The sequence below is a fragment of the Nothobranchius furzeri genome, chromosome 16 (genome assembly GCF_043380555.1).
Source record: "Nothobranchius furzeri strain GRZ-AD chromosome 16, NfurGRZ-RIMD1, whole genome shotgun sequence".
Taxonomy (NCBI): Eukaryota; Metazoa; Chordata; class Actinopteri; order Cyprinodontiformes; family Nothobranchiidae; genus Nothobranchius; species Nothobranchius furzeri.
Window position 1 is genome coordinate 50,789,893 of NC_091756.1, and position 16,789 is coordinate 50,806,681.

A 16,789-nucleotide genomic window follows, 5' to 3' on the forward strand; every position below is an offset into this window, starting at 1 on the left:
CTAATGAAGGCTGGGAGACATTTCAGGTGTTAGATTAAGGTGTTAAAAAGACAAACGCACAGCAATGAGAAAGGCTTTGCGTTCGGTTGTACAGACACCAGAGGACGCTAAAAGCAAGCCCAAACTGCCTTGTTCTCCTTTAAATGATAATGATAAATGACCCGCACTTGTATAGCGCCTCTCAGAGTAAGGACTCCAAAGCGCTTTACACTACAGTGTATCATTCATCTGTTCACACACACACTGATGGTGATGAGCTACAATGTAGCCACAGCTACCCTGGGGCGCACTGACAAGAGGCAAGGCTGCCGAGCACAGGCGCCACTGGTTCCTCTGACCACCACCAGCAGGCAAGGTGGGTTAAGTGTCTTGCCCAAGGACACAACAGCAGAATTATCTGTCCGGAGCCAGGATCGAACCTGCAACCTTCCGATTACTGGACAACCCGCTCCACCTGTTGAGCTACTGCTGCCCAACATAACAGCTTAACATACTGTGCAGCATCTCTGGTTGTGAACGCTCAAGAGTAATCACATTGGCCTGTCAGACAAAAATCAGGCTTTACTTTAACCAAAAGACACAAATCTGTCATTTTCATTCAAGTATTTTATTCTGAATTCAGTCTACAGTACAAATGCTGCCCTTTAATTGGGCAGCTCAAAGCAGGGAACAATGTTAGCAGGAAAATGTCTTACATTCATCTAAAGTAAAAATATAGAAAAGAATCTGATTCATAAAATTAGAAATGTAGAAACAGGAAGACATTTTGTAAACAGCATCTATCTTTTAAAAATTAAACCGTAATCCCTTTTTCTCATTAATGTCTCGTTAATAGTTTCAGTGCTTTTAAACTACTCAGTCACACGGAAAACAGAGACTGTAGTTCTTTTACACCACAGAAAACAAACTTCACTGTTAGGAGAACCCTGAGTTCATGCATAAGTGCCTACATCTTTAACTGTGTAATAGCCCTTTTCTTACTGCTAAAATGACAATGAATATGTCGGCAAGAGGTCAGAGGTGAGCGCACTAACACTGATTACTGATCAGGTAATGTAAAACCATTCACACCTAACAGAACAGGTAACCCAGTCAGAAGCTAGGTAGGAGAGGGCTGGCAAAGTTCTGACAGTTTCAGAAGTATAGAGTGTTCTGTAACACAGTCTCAGCGACGGTGATGATAGCTAACCCATCACCATGACAACAGAGTGAATGTGTTCAGATAAAACCAGGCCCATGGTACCAGAGTCTGAGGGTTCTGAGGAGCTTCATTTGGGTGTTTCTGGTAGTTTTCACAGTGCTGAGGTGATGCAAGAAAGACTAAAGCCAATTGCTGACTGGCAGTACAAATACTCAATCTATTCATCCAAGTCCTTCTGACTCGTGTTGGAGAAACTCTTGCTCTGAGTTGGGAGCCAAAACATCCAATAAAAGTTCTACAAACTCCCTGAAGTGACAGAAAGGAACCTGACTGGTCCTTTCAGAGGGCTGGGCAGAGATGTGATTGGATGGTTTCTGACGTTTCCATTACAGTACGGCAGATCTGGAGTGACTTGTTCTCCTCCTCCTGCAGCTGCTGTGTTCAGAGGCCCATGGTGTGGTTGATGTGACCCTGAAATCACACCAAGATGCAAATTAAAGATGAGAGGAAAAATAGTCGGCTACAGCTCTCAGGGTGCATTTCACCAAGAAACAATCTGTCAGAAATCATCACAAACATGTAGATGCAGCATTCAGTCAAAACAACAAATACAATAATTTCTCCATCACATTGGGAGGGACAAACTGGCTGGTATGGACAGCCACAATTACAACAGGATTTACATTTTAGATTTTACAAAACAATTCAAATGAAGGCCCTACTGTAGTACATGGTGTAGAGGATTCCTGATAAAAGTTAGTTAAAACCAGATTCCTTTAATTATCTAACCTTCAACAGGTCCCTGGAGCACTAACCTGGACATTTGGGGATTCTTCTCTAATGAAAATGTATATTAAAGGGAAACTAAGTAAGGTTTTCATAATTTTAAACCATTTTCCTTAGCCAGTATGTGCTAAAATGACCCTGTGCAGGGTAATAAAAATTCACCCAGCCCCCTCCACTCCTTGTGGCCAGACTACTACAATTACAACTGCAGAGTATCTGGACCGCTCCCCTGAAGTCAGAAGCAGTCATGTTTTATGGCAACCCCTGCTTACACCTGAGGACAGATGAGCTAAACCTGGTTAACATTATTGTAACATGTTCATCAAGGTAAAGAATCAGAAGAGACAAAGAAAACATTTATTTTACTGAGCTAAAAATAATAAAAAGTACATCTGACAACAATAGGAGGCAAACAAGATTCAACATTGTGAGTTTTCTGAATCACGAGAGCTCAGAGACAAGAAGACAAATTGGATCTAAAGATCATCCTACAAATATTTGAATGGTATCTGCCATTTTTTAATCAATGAAATGATTCTTTATTGTAACAGTCTGATATTGACCAAACAGTCCAGTTATATTTTTAAGATTCAGGGTTGCATACCTTAGGTGGCAGGCTTTCCCCTGACCAATAAGATGGCTGAAATAAAGGCATAGAGCCCTGTTGGTCAGGGCGATGTCAGTGTGTTTATATCTACAGCTGAACAGACTTAGTCTTACCGATTCTCCTCCGAGACACCGGGGGCAGCAAACCTGAGGAGGTCTGGGCAGGACTGCAACAACCTGGATCATTAGAGGAACATTTCAGTCCTCATGAAGTGGCTTTATATGAGTTATTTATATAGATTAAGGATCCAGTGACATCACTCAGAGTGACCTGAGTCACCAAAAAAAAAAAAAAAGGAAGTCCTCAGACAGTAGCTATAGTCATGGTTAGGTAGATCGGTAACACATTAGTGGCCAATTACTGTTACTTAAAACAACTCTTGCTAAAAAAGTCAAATGTTTCCATTGGAGGCGCTATAATGCCTCTTTTACGCTGACTCAATTTTGTGGCTGTTGTTTAGTTTATGTTGTTTGTTTCCACCAAAGTTTGTGTTTTACTTTTAGGATCTGTTGTGGTGTGAAAACATCAGAAGCCCAATATCTCAAATCTTTGTGTGTTTTGGGAGATGGTTGAATATTTACACATTGTTGTCATAACAACCTGGACTTACTTGCTGCTGATTGGTTACAGGGACAAAGTGGGATGTTTCCATTGGGTACTCAGCCACCTGTTGCTCTGTCTCCAAACACATCCGCTTCTGAAATCAAAAGTTATCATTTCAATCTGCTTTTGTTTCACCACTAAAAGCTGTTTTAGGCCAATTAGGAGTGGTGTACCTGTTTGACCTCCACTATGTTCAAGGGGTAATTATTGCAGAAAATCTACTTGTTCTGGGAGTTTTACGAATGAAATTACTGAAGAACAAGAAAAAGGTCACTGAATGTAGTTTTTATTTGTTATAAAGTTGCTCCCTGACCTATTCTAACTATTCTTCCTGGTTTTACCTGTTGACTTGGTGGATTTTATCTTGTATGTTTGAGCAGTTTTAAGCATTATACACAGAGTCCGAAATAACATTTTTTACTCACCGGCCAAGTTGGATGGTAGATGATGAAAATCTACCGGCCAAGCATATTTTTACCGGCCAAAATTCTAAATGATTTAGATCTACCTAAAGCATGTTATTCTATATTATGTTGATTCCAAACAGTGACAAAATAATTAAAACATCAATTAATAAAAACAACTCTTTTGTCATTTTTACTATTGATTTATTTTCAGAGATGTTTTTATGAACTCTTTCATTGAAATCTAGTTAGACTCCTTGTTTTCTCTGTCCATGAAGTCTGGCCTCCTGCTTCTGACACCGTCTTTGTGCCAAAGCATTACAGCCTCATTTGGGTCATAGTCCTTGATCTCTGGAGAACACAGCTGCACCATGAGAATCTGAAAGTGTGTCAGGGCTAGGGTTGTCACGGTAACCGGTGTAGCGGTAAACCACGGTAAAAAAGTTGACAATAACTGTCTTGTTTTTTTAAAACTATATTATCTCGGTGGATTACCGTGGCTGCGGTGTAGGTACGGTGACCCTTACCAGCCACCGTATCATCTGCTGAAGTTGCCGGCGGCACATGCGCACTTTGTTGTTTACAACCAAAACTTTCTTGAAGCTAAAGCTGAAATAATGACCAAAGGAGGAGACGGCAGCGCTCAGGACATTTATTATCCCTCAAAGAAGACAAAGTGGGAAGTATGGGCATTTTTTGGATATTTGAAGAATGCCAAGGGACAGTTGATAGAAGACGGCTATCCTGTTTGCAGCACGTGCAGAAAAGGTGTCTGTGAAAGGCAGCAACGCTACGTGGCCATCATAATGTAGCCAGTCTTACGACTCCGCCATCTCCGGTTTGCCACTTTTCACAAAATCTTCTGGTTGCCACTGGTCCTGGTGGTTTTTCTTCCAGTTCGACGAGATTTCTTTTGGAAGGCTGGCTGACTCCAGTTAAAAACCGCCACATTTCACCGCTAGTTTTAACAAGAAGCTAACTGCTAACTTGGTAAACTGATTGAATGGGATAGGCGGAAATGACGTTGGATGCGGCGCTCACGTTTCGCATACATTTGTGTACGTTGCATGCAGGCGGGAGGAGTATCACAGAAATCCATGGAAGATGACTGATAAACATAACTAATTTGGTGCAAACATTTACTCGCTATGTGGCAGATAGAGCTCAAAAATTTACTCGCCAAATGGAGCAATTTGCTCGCATTTGGCGAGTGTTAATTTCGGACCCTGATTATACATTTATAATGACCCTCTGAACTGGTGCTGCCACAACTAGTCGATTTGTCACGATGATGTGGATAAACAAAATAGTAGACAATAAATTTAATGGTCAACGTGGTTTATTCTATGAAGCATTGTTTTTTTTTGTTTTTTTGTTTTTTTTTGTATCTTGCCTACTGCTGCATCACTGCTGCTTTCTGTCTTTCTGCTCAAGGCACATGTGCAGTAGTGGCCATCGGGGTGAGCCGTCGCGTCACCACAAAAAACAAGACATGGCTAGCCAGCAACGAAAAAGTCTGGGAGCATTTTACTAAGATAAAATCATGTACAGTGCAGAATCTACAAATTAGAACTCTCCTTTCATGGGAGCGCAACAGTGATGCACGAGCACACTGCCCATGTTCTCAATTACGTCCGCATTCCTAAGGCAGTGTGGAACGAATGCGGCCAGGCTTAGGCAGGCGGAGCGGACGCTATAGTGACGGGTAGATGAGGCCTCGTGAAGCATTTCGGCACATAACCTGAACTGTATCATTCTGTGTCAACACTGTCACTGTTTGTCTACTGACACCTGCTGGATAATAAACTTCATTGGAGGCAGACCTAATAGTGAGACTCTCTACTGGCATCAAGTCCCGCTGTGCCGTTTACCCAATGTGGGCTGGTCTGATCCGCAACCATCAAGCCCATCCCTCGCTCCGACGGCTGGTGGGACGGCCACATTTCGACATGCATTTTCCCAGTAATGTCTCAGCATTGACAACATTCCTTTAAGTATGACAGTTCAGTTGAACAAATGCAACATTTAACCAGCAGAAAATAAAAATTCTGTAATTTTTTAAATGAAATTCTGATGGATCAAGTAGAAACGGAGAGGAACAAGATGAAACGAGGAAATAAAGCGAAATAAAAAGAACAAAATGATCCCTCACAGACCACATTCTGTTTTATCTCTGGATCCATGATGTAACAGTGTGTTATGGAAATTTTATATTTCATTGCTTTAATCCGATTCACAAATGTCCTGAAGCATTCTCACACTCAGACACACCCACACACTGCTCTTCCCATACACATACACACATTCTCTCACACAATGACCTCACTCCCATTCTTATCTATTTGTTTAAATAAACTCTGTGATCAGATGTTCGGGGCATTTTGCCTCGTGCATGTGCCACAGTTATAACTGGCTGACTTGTCTGCTCATTGTCTCCTTTTCTCTTCACTACAGGAAATGGTTTATAGGTAAACATATTGATAAAATCCATAAATCAGTGGAATAATTTTGCTTCAAAACATGTACTTTTTGGCAGAAACTCCTCCCTTTGACAGACAGATGCTCCTCTGTTTAAACACAGTTCGACACTTCACTGACAAGCGAAACAGCAGCTGTATCGGTCACGTGACTACCTCCTAAATAACGCGCGCACCGACACGAGGTCTTGCTATATTCACTTATTGGTAATCTGCTAAAAAAAAAAAAAAAAACAAGAGAATACCGTTAAAATGTATAACCATAAAAATGCATACAATCAGCGTGTTTAATAGGGAAAACTTGCACGTCGTGTCGTTTATTTGCGGTGCTGTTTTCCTTTCTTCCCCCCTAACGGAGCATTGTTCACCACAGGATTCTTCATCTCCTGACTCTCTGCGTGCTCTAACAGCCTCATTGTGATACCTGTGATTTGATCGCTCATCAAAAGTATTCTCAGAAAGCAGGTAACGAGCAAAGTCGTCTCCTAAGTCCTGTTAGCTTAGGTGGTATTGTTATTCTGGTACTTAATTAACAAGTCACACTGTCGCAGGCGGTTTTGTCATGCCCGCCTCCAAAAGGTTCCTGAGCACTGTGCGAATGCAATCTGAAAAGGTTCCTATAGGAAGACTAAGTCATGCCCATCTACTTCTGCACCACGGGTCCCCGGACGGAAAACAAAAATGAATGCAAGTCAATGGGGCTAAAAATGCAATTTTCTAATTCCGCTTGTTTTGCGCCACGGATTTCACATATGATGTCCGTGAATTTTAAAGACGCATTTTGATACCAAGAACGCACTTATTTTCGAACAGGGGACACTTTATTTTAGGTTTTGAGTGAAAACAAGTCCTGGAGTACAAATGTGCTTCATGAAATTGATGTCATTGAACCAGAGAGCAGAAAACTGAGGGAAAACGGCTGTAAGTTTGGTGAACTTAAAATCCTTCATTCAGGAGGAAAGAACCACCATAAATCTGGCCAATTTGTAAGTAGCAGCTACGCTAGGGGAGAAGAGATTCTGTGGTGACATACAAACTTTTACAAGCTGACAAATCTCAAAGTACATGACAGGCATGATCGAAACACCCATCATTAGTTTTCATTTAAATTGCAGTACAACATACGTGCGATCCAGGGTCTAAGGCAAAGCGGACTCGAATATAGCTCTTTTAGCCCCGTTGACTTGCATTCATCTTTTCCATCTTCCGGGTACCCATGAGCCAAAAGGGAGAAGACTTAGGCTCCCGATGGGAACAGTAGTTCTAGGAACTAAAATCTAGGAGGATGGTTCTAGGAACTTGGTTCCTAGAACTATTCAGTCTGAAAGCGCCTAATGAGCTAGATACAAGCGCCGACACATCAGTGTTGCTTGTCCCATCAATGGCACTTGCTATAGTGTGTAAGTGCCATTGGTTCTCTGTGTAGAATTAAACAGGAGTCTGGCAGACCAGTAGATGACAACAAGTGTCTTCAGTTAGGTTCCTATTGCACATAGACCCCTACAGAAGATCCTTCCTGCCCACTGCTAGAAACATTTACAACGACTGAAGAAATAATAGTGCAGTATTTAATTTCTTCTTTAGGGACTGAACATGTTTTTGAATTGAATTTGATGAAATTTGGCTCTATGATACTTTGCCTTCAAACCAAGTCAAATAAGTAAATAAACAACTACTTTGAAATACTGGGGAAGTAAAGACTTCTCAACTAGAAAACTACACACAAAGCAGTTACACTAAAAACATAAGACGTTCACCGGTTTTGCGCTCCAAGGCTCCACCCCCTCTCCGATGCTCCTTCTCTTTAGCAGGTTAGCTCTCTGCATGCTAACTTTAGCCTGTTATCTCGCTTCAGACGTACCTGCCGGTGTCCTCCCCCCCTGTAGAGAACAACACGACTCGTTTAGCCAAGACGTTTCTGACTTAACTACCAACTAAATGGTAACAAACCAGCGTCCCGCTCACCGCAGCAGCTGCTGTTATTGTTGGTGTCCTCGACCGACCTTCTCACCTTCTCTTACCGGTTTCTCAAAGTTTACAGGGACTAGTTAATCTATTCCGGCACGAGATTGTCGCCTCCCTTCAAAATAAAAGCAGCAGTACTTGTGCGGGAAATGTGAGCGCATGTGTGTGTGCATGCGTGCGCGTCTGTGTGTGAATGAATGAATGAATGAATGAATGAATGAATGACTCACTAAGTGCGCTTAGGGATCATCTGATTTAAAAAGGCGCTTAAGAGTGTGCAGATCATATGTTATGAGTAATTTTTTATTCAATCAAAACTTGGACAGGGTTACTGTCAAACGTGTTTATTTCACAGTTTTATTCACACCGATTTAATGCAGAGTCGTACTGCGTATAATACCCTGCTAATACAATGGACTTTACTTGCAGATTCAGTTAATTGCTTCGATCCATCCTGTAAATAGTTCTAAATCCAGTATACAGGTTTACTGTTCAGAATAAGCTCAGGAACTAATAAAACCACTCTTTCAGTGTTTGTTCCTTGGATGTTGCTGCCCAACATTTGGGAAGTTAATTTGCAACAACCCCACCAGCAGCTTTCAGGTATTTCCTGCTTTAACTTGAAGGTGCTGTTGGAACCAACTAATCTACAAAGTCCTGAATGGGACAGTCTTCATCTGAAATGAGGACAGTTGCAGCTTCATCACGAGTAAAATTATTTTAATTATTATTTTTTTTACATATCATCAAAATGCAGAGTTGACCAGGAAGTCGGCAGTGTTCAATGTGAACAGGAGCCAAAAGCATTTTCTGCTATGACCTCCCACCTGCAAACCACACTTAGCCTTTTATGTTCATTAAGCGAGCAGGGTTTTGCACGTTAGTGACAGTGCTAGTAAACATGATTAAATACGCTAATCAAAGAAATAAAACAATGTGGAGAAATGTAGAAGTACTCACTGCCACTTTTATTCTGAAAGCACTTTGACCGGACAAAGAGTCATAATTCTGCGTACTTGATGCGGCACCCTGCGTCATGTTACGTTTCCTTTCCTGTCTCCGTTTTAAATTTTGTGGCACAATACCAAGGACAGCCAATTAAGGTTAACAACAAATCTCACGAGAGTTTGATAGCCTACTTTTTTGTACGAGTGTGCTCGGAAACCAAAAAGCAGTTATTGACAATAATTAAAATGTCCAAGGGGTACATTTTGGCACTACCACCATACTGACAAACAGCTGACTGTAAAGATAAGATTTTCGGTGTGGACACGCGCCTATTATTTTTATCTTTCTTTTTGCACCAAGTACCGCAGCCATTTCCTAAGGTTGTGATTTCTCACATATATGGCAATAAAATCTTCTGATTCTGAATCTGACCGGCGGTCAGTTTATGCTGCAGTGGCATGTAGTGAACTGCAGGGAGCGGCAGAGAAGCCTGAATAATAAACTATATACTGTAACTCTACTGTGATTCCACTTCTGGTTCAGCTGCTGGAGATGGGACCAAATCACTGTCAGCAAAAAGTGACTGAAACTTTCAATAAGAGTCACTGAAACACAAACGCAATGAGAGCTGAACACTGTGTGTATTTTTTTTGCTTAAAGCAAAACAGTTGCTAAGAAATAACACACGCTTCTCCTGAAGTGAACTGATCCCGCAGGTATGTCTGATACATAACAATCCCACTCTGGTTCTGTTAGGACAACAGGTAAATGTATCTATACCTGTAAAACTGTGGAGTGTTCCATACAATGGAATTCCCAGTTTTTACCAGGACAAGCAGTGGTTTGGAAATTGATGGATGTATGGATGAATGGATGGATGGATGGATGGATGGATGAACAGGTTGTGAAATCACAGACAGATGGATCATGAGCTGCTGGATAAATAAAGATGGACAGATGGACAGACTGATGGATAGACTGACGTTGGTGTCTCCAGAGGCTCAGTTAAACGAGTGAAAGCTGTTTGAACAAACAGAGCGAAAGAACAAGTAGAAACGATGGAGGGAGGAGGAGGATGAAGGTCAGTGGAGTGCTAAATGCTGTTTTAGGCTGGGCTCTAGTCCTCGTCTGGTCCCTCAGGTCCTCCACACCTCACCGTCCTCTGCAGGTTTGCCTGACTTTTTTCTCATCATCTTCATGTTGAAGGATTCTGAGCGGAAAATCTCCGTCCCTCAGGCCCTAGAACACCAATCTGTTTCTCCTCCTCTCCTGTTTTAAACATTTCACTTGAACAAACAGCTTCACTCCTGCAGAAACTACAAGTCTTTCTTCAATTCCCTTTTCACCCCTGATCTACAAACCAGGTTTGGAGGGGACCATATCTGTTTGTCTTTTAAACAAATGGAGTGGTGTAAAGTCAGTCTCTGACTGGATCTTGCTGGTCCCTGTTAGGAGAAATATGCTGAGTACAAATCTACAATAAATTTTCTTCCTCAATTTAAAATCTAATTGAAACATTCAACGGTTGTGTTGATGGTTGTTTTTCTTTTAATTTCTTTTCATTATGAATGAATTAGGAGTGGACAAAAGTGTTAACCACCATAATATAACATACAACCACCATAAAATCTGATGGTTATTAAACATAAAAAAATGAATCAATCAACTAAAATGACAACAATAAAGTAAAACATTGTGAATCAAGCTCAGCCTGTTTTTTCTGAGATATCCATTTCACCTGCTGCACATCACATCTCAGTTGTTCTCAGAAAAAGGCATCTGGGTGATCACACTGCATCAGTTTTTATAGAACGCATAAATCCATCAACAAGTCTAGCAACCAGCTGTGCTGATTCACTTTTAGATCACTTCGACTGCTAAACTCTTAAAGTCCTTGACACTATTGCACCTGAAAAGGTCAAACTTATCTCTAGCAAACCAATAGCTCTACGGAGGTTCAATACATCAGTAACCAATCAGAGTGCAGGAAAGCTAAGCGTCAAATCAGAAAAAGTAACCCACCAGGCCACTATGAAATCTTCAAAATACAGCTGCGCACTTACAACTCTGAACTAAATAAAGCGAGACAAGCCTTTTCTCCAAAGTCATTAGTGATAATATTAACAATTCCCGTGTTCTATTTGCTATTATTGAGAAGCTAACTAACCTCCCAACACAGTTAAACCCTGATTTCATTTCCCAAGCTAAGTCTAATGAGTTTGCATCCTTTTTCAATGAGAAAGTCATAAACATCAGATCAACCATCTATTCCTCCATGTCAACTAGGGATGCACCGATGGATCGGCATTTGATCGTAATCGGCCGATAGCGCCCCTATCGGTTTTGATCGGAATTTTCAAAATAGATCAAAGCAAACCGATCAGGTAGGGTTGTCACGGTAACCAGTGTAGCGCTAAACCCCGGTAAAAAAAAAAAGTTGACAATAATAACCGTCTTGTTTTTAAAAAACTATATTATCTTGGTGGGATTACCGTGGCTGCGGTGTAGGCGCGGTGACCCTTACCAGCCACCGTATCATCTGCAGAAGTTGCCGGCAGCACATGCGCGCTTTGTTTACAACAAAACTTTCTTGAAGCTAAAGCTGAAATAATGGTCAAAGGAGGAGACGGCAGCGCTCAGGAGGACATTTATTATCCCTCAAAGAAGACAAAGTGGGAAGTACGGGCATATTTTAGATATTTGAAGAATGCCGAGGGAGTTTATAGAAGACAGACGGCTATCCTGTTTGCAGCACGTGCAGAAAAAGTGTCTGTGAAAGGCAGCAATGCTTCAAATCTCATGACACATCTGCGTGACCATCACCCACAACTCTGCAGTCAACGCAAGGCAAGCTAACGTTAGCGTTTTAGCTAAAATGCGTGATCCGAGGATTTGGGTTGAGGGAGAATGCAACGAGTCGCTATATAAAGCAGCCGCAGCGCCGCTACCTGCATATAAACCGTGTCGCGGACACCGCCATGTTGAAATGACGCTGTGCATTACGGGGCTCCCAGGGGCAGATAAGAGTTGGTCTCTCTCCGAGAATAATTATGAATTTAACAATGATTACTGCCTGATGACATTTTCCCACATCTGCAAAGCTCACTGGAAGGACACAAACCGAGGACAATATTTTCCTGAAATACGGATTACTCAAGTAAGGGTAAAAAAAAAAAGGTATCTGATTAGAAGGCTACTTGAGTACTGAGTATCATCTGATCTAATATTTTTAAAATGATGACATCAAACAGACATAAAATACGAAGTTATGGGCAAATATTGGTATTTTAAAGACTAAAGGGGATAAATGTAAACAAATAAACAACATAATTACAAAATAACACATTTTAGGCAAAATTTAGACACAAACTGAGGACAATATTTCCTGACATACAGGGTTTATTTAATTGTGTGAAAATGTAGCACGTTTAAAAAAAATACCGCGATAATACCGAAAACCGTGGTAATTTTGGTCACAATAACCGTGAGGATAAATTTTCACACCGTGACAACCCTAATACAGACCATTTTAGATTAGGTTACATTTCCTTTATTCCCAGATTATGTAGTTTGTAGCACTCATTATAATGTTGTAGAAAATTTCTGGCCAATCCACGTGATCGGTATCGGTGATCGGTATCGGTGATCAGCATTCTTTGATATCGGTATCGGTGATCGGCAGCAAAAAACCTGATCGGTGCATCCCTAATGTCAACCAACACAACCAGATCACAGATACAGCTTCACAGTAACAATCTGGCTAGAATGCCATCTTTCAGTGTGATTAGTGGTAAAACACTGGAGAACATAGTTAAGACCTTAAACCTGTGAAGCAACTGCAGCTTATTCAGAATGCTGCTGCTAGAGTCTTAACAAGAACCAAGAGAACCGAGCACATCACTCCGGTTCTTAAATTTCTACACTGGTTACCAGTAAACAATCTATTTCAAAGTGCTTCTACTAGTTTAGAAATCACTCAGTGGCATGGGACCAGAATACATGTTGGATCTCCAGGTATATACGCCCAGCAGGGCTCTGAGATCCTTAAGTAGTCAGATGGTAGAACCTCAAGTCAGAACCAAACAGGGTGAATCTGCTCATCCTTTTCATCAGCCTTTGAACAAATGTTCTTATGCTGCACAAACTTGGTTTCTTTTTAATGTTTAGTTAGCATTTTCTGTCATGCTGATGTTAATGTTATTGCTATTCTTACTAATGGAAAGCACATTTCATAAATAAGCTGCCTTGCCATGAATTGAAAGCCAAGGAGTAAAAAACTGTATTTTAAAGAAAACAAACAAACATGAAGAAAGCAGCAGACTGAAGGCAACAGGCACAGTGCAGTGTCCCAGTGGTATTTCAGAGTCTGGTTTAGTCCAAGAGGGGGCTGTTTTTATTGTTTCTGTGGTTCTTCCTGATCCCTGCCTGTCACAGGTGGTAGCAGCTCATCATTACTCATCAGCGCTGTGCCCACACAGTAATCCAGTGTAATGTCCAGCAATGGTCAGTTTTTAAGTACAGTTTGACCCTTCAACATCTGGTCAAAATGGAGACACGAGACTGCACGCATTCCCTTTAATCTGTCTGCCTTCATCCCACCAGATGGAGCTCAGAGCCTCTCTGCAGCTCTGAACACGTGATAACGTATTGTCAACAATGATGTTCCCTCGTCAAGGCTTCCCTTATCGTCCTACAGGATTCTTCATGCCTCTGAATACGGAACAATTGCAGGTCGGATTAGTTGCTAAATCAAAGAATGATTTCTTAAATTAAATATGAACTTTCAAAACTTATAAGTTAAATAATCATTAAATAAACGTTTGTTTATTGTCACTTATAATAATTATAATTTAATGAAATGCTTTCATTTATCTGTGTTTGAATGATTGAAGTTCGAAATGAATGTTATGTTATGATCACATTGAAATATTTATATATGTTTCAGCTAGTGGTGGGCATAGATTAATTTTTTTAATCTAGATTAATCTCACTGTAATCTTGGAATTAATCTAGATTAATCTAGATTAAAATGGCTCATTCAAATTCTGCCAAAGGCATATGTGTGTGCTACCTAGATAATGAATAAAAGCAAGTCTTTGAGAATGGAGGCGTATTTCTTGTTTCAATAATGCATCACAGACTGATTAAGCAGTTTTACTACAATAACTGATGATGAAAATAAATAATGATCAATAAGTATTTGTGTTTAATAGCTGTTTATTCAGTTCAACAAATTCTGCACTGTAGGTCTACAGAATAGGTCATGATTAACTATTTACAGCCAGTAGCAATTGGTCAATCAGTCCAAGCTCTATTTCTCCTTCTTCCACCAGTCACTCAAGCAGACCAGCTTGTTCACATTGTCTGGTGACAAACTAGATCTTCTCTTCTGCACAATATGGCCTGCTAAAGAAAAAAGTATATATATATATATATATATATATATATATATATATATATATATATATATATATATATATATATATATACACACACACACACACACACACATACATACATACATACATACATACATACATACACACACACACACAAACTATCTGGCCTGGGGAGTGGGTTAAATTTCTGGGGTGCCCTTCCAATGCCCCCCTTTAGTTTGCATGTAGGATCGCCTCTGGTGAATTGGAGCGAGAGCTGGAAATGCCACTGCTCACCTGTATGAGCAGAAGCCAACTGTTGCTGTTGTTGTCTCTGAAAACGGCAAGGGGAGTTATCCTAGCTCAACTTTTCTAAACAAATATAAAAATTTATGAGTAAAACGTTTATTATTACAGGTGAATTTGTCTCGGTTTTCTTACATCCGAGCGGTGCTTCGGCAGCGGACGGTGAAGTGTGGCCCGAGGAAAGCCCGGCTGAAAATGTCGGAGGTAAACAAAACAAAATAAAAAGAATGAAAGTCGGATTTATGGTTTAAACTCTGGTGAAAGTACATAAATTATTTACTTGTCCCGCGCGATGAGAAGGGAGAAGCGCTGCTGGTGGCGAAGGTGCGACTGTTCGGCTGCATGGGGAACATTAAACTCCGCGAGCCTGGCGTCCGTCCATACGTACGATGATCCGCGCCGAGTATACATCCGCGCCAACCAGGTATCCATCCGCGCAATGTGAAAGTCATCATAGCTTAGTATAGACGCAGATCCCAACCCAACTTTGAGAATAGATTAACGGTGTCATTTTTTTTATCGCGCCATAAGAGTCTGGCTTTGCCGCAGCGCGTTAACGCCGATAACGGCCCACCCCTAGTTTCAGCATGTTAATATGACAAGGTCATGACCATTTACACTCATACAAGGACAAAGTTAAGTCAAACGCATTACACATAGATAGTCCTTTACCCCAGATCAGAGCATCCGGTATCAAAGAAGGTGTGTTTCTGAGGTTGTCTTGGTAATATTCCTCAACATGTCAACCTCTGGTTGGCTACACAAATCATAACATGAGCATACAAAAACAGAGCTCACGTTACGGTGACTCAGTTCTTGAGAAAGCTTCAGACCAGCTATCTGAAGCAAAACCTCTAACCCATCAAAGCTTTTGACACGCCGTCAAAATCTTTTTTCACCTGCGAAGCTGATGCAGCAAACAGTTCCTGCAGAAAAAGCTGATATTGTTCAGACTCCTTGAGACCCAGACACGCGATTCCATCCATCTGTCGTGACCTGAGACATCTCTGGACTGAAGAGTCGGTACCATGGTTTCTACAGCCCTCGGTGCCAGAGGTCATCCGACCTCTCTGACCTTCAGATCCACGAAGAGGGCCTCCGAGAACGGGTGAAGTAGACACACAGATAGCGTCTGATGCCCTTTGATAATAATCAACTTCATAGCTTAACGCAAACTTCTGCCTACGCTATAGTATGTTAAAACTCTCACTAATCAGTTTATCTTCTGTCAACCATGGATAGGAACGCAGGCCTTTTGAAGCTCAGAACAGTTTTAACCTCAAAAAAGGACCGAGTCCATTATTAGAGTGAATGTAATGTGAAAATGTATGTCCCCAAAACCTCAGGGAAACAAATCCACACACACACTTCTCTCAGGTCACAAACTGTTTCCCGCAGCAATCCCAGGAATGAAATAATAACTGTAACAACCTTTTATTGATTGTTGAGTGAGTGGCAGCTGACACTGTGTGTGTTTGTGTGTGTGTGTGCGTGTGTGTGTGTGGGTGTTTGTAATTTTTGGCAACACAACTGGACACACCTGAACAAAGCTGGAAAGAAATCTGAGCCGTGCAACTAGGTAGCCAGCTATAGACTCATATCTGTACCAAATCTGGGAATTGAACATGATTGAACATGCAGCTGGACCATTGACTGTTTATATGATGGACAAGCCCTCTGCGCGTCACCCATAGGTTTCTGAAGAGCTGAATTCAAGCCCAATGGGTGGTTCCCACCGCCTCCATCTTGGCCGTGTCACGGTCTTGTCACTCTCGGAAAATACAAAAATGTAGTTGAGAGTAACCCTGGCTTTCCACTGGAGCCGTCAGCAGCACGTCATAGCTGCTGATAGGAACCGCTGTGGTCAACAGAACCTTTTCCACCGGAGCCGTCAGCAGCACGTCATAGCTGCTGATAGGAACCGCTGTGGTCAACAGAACCTTTTCCACTGGAGCCGTCAGCAGCGCGAGTCGGCCGCGTCTCAGGAGCAGCATTTCGTGGCCCTTACGCGCCGGTTCTATTTTCTACACGCGACGCCTCTGAAAAGGGTCAAGTTCGACATTTTTGGGGAAGGAAAGACAGGAAATCGGACACAGAAACAGAGCGAAGCTCCAGAGATTTTCAGAATAAAAAAATGTACTGCCTTCCGGTTGCTTTGCTTTAAAAAAAAGTTA

At 41.4% G+C, this 16,789-nt stretch overlaps 1 protein-coding gene across 2 annotated transcripts; it reads right to left on the reverse strand.

Annotated features, from left to right (window-relative positions):
- Window positions 1-582: 582 nt before the first annotated feature.
- On the reverse strand, window positions 583-8,073 carry LOC139063551 (uncharacterized). 2 transcript variants are annotated; one of them, XM_070545791.1, is made up of 6 exons: window positions 7,984-8,073; window positions 7,776-7,898; window positions 3,145-3,231; window positions 2,648-2,710; window positions 2,532-2,567; window positions 583-1,612 (listed from the first exon to the last, which is right to left on the reverse strand). In XM_070545791.1, exons 2-6 carry the CDS (start codon window positions 7,842-7,844, stop codon window positions 1,583-1,585), a joined length of 285 nt encoding a protein of 94 aa, XP_070401892.1. In that variant the 5' UTR covers window positions 7,845-7,898; window positions 7,984-8,073; the 3' UTR covers window positions 583-1,582. The 2 variants fall into 2 exon arrangements, with proteins under 2 accessions (XP_070401892.1, XP_070401893.1); XM_070545792.1 differs by lacking the exon at window positions 2,532-2,567.
- Between the last annotated feature and the right edge of the window lie 8,716 nt (window positions 8,074-16,789).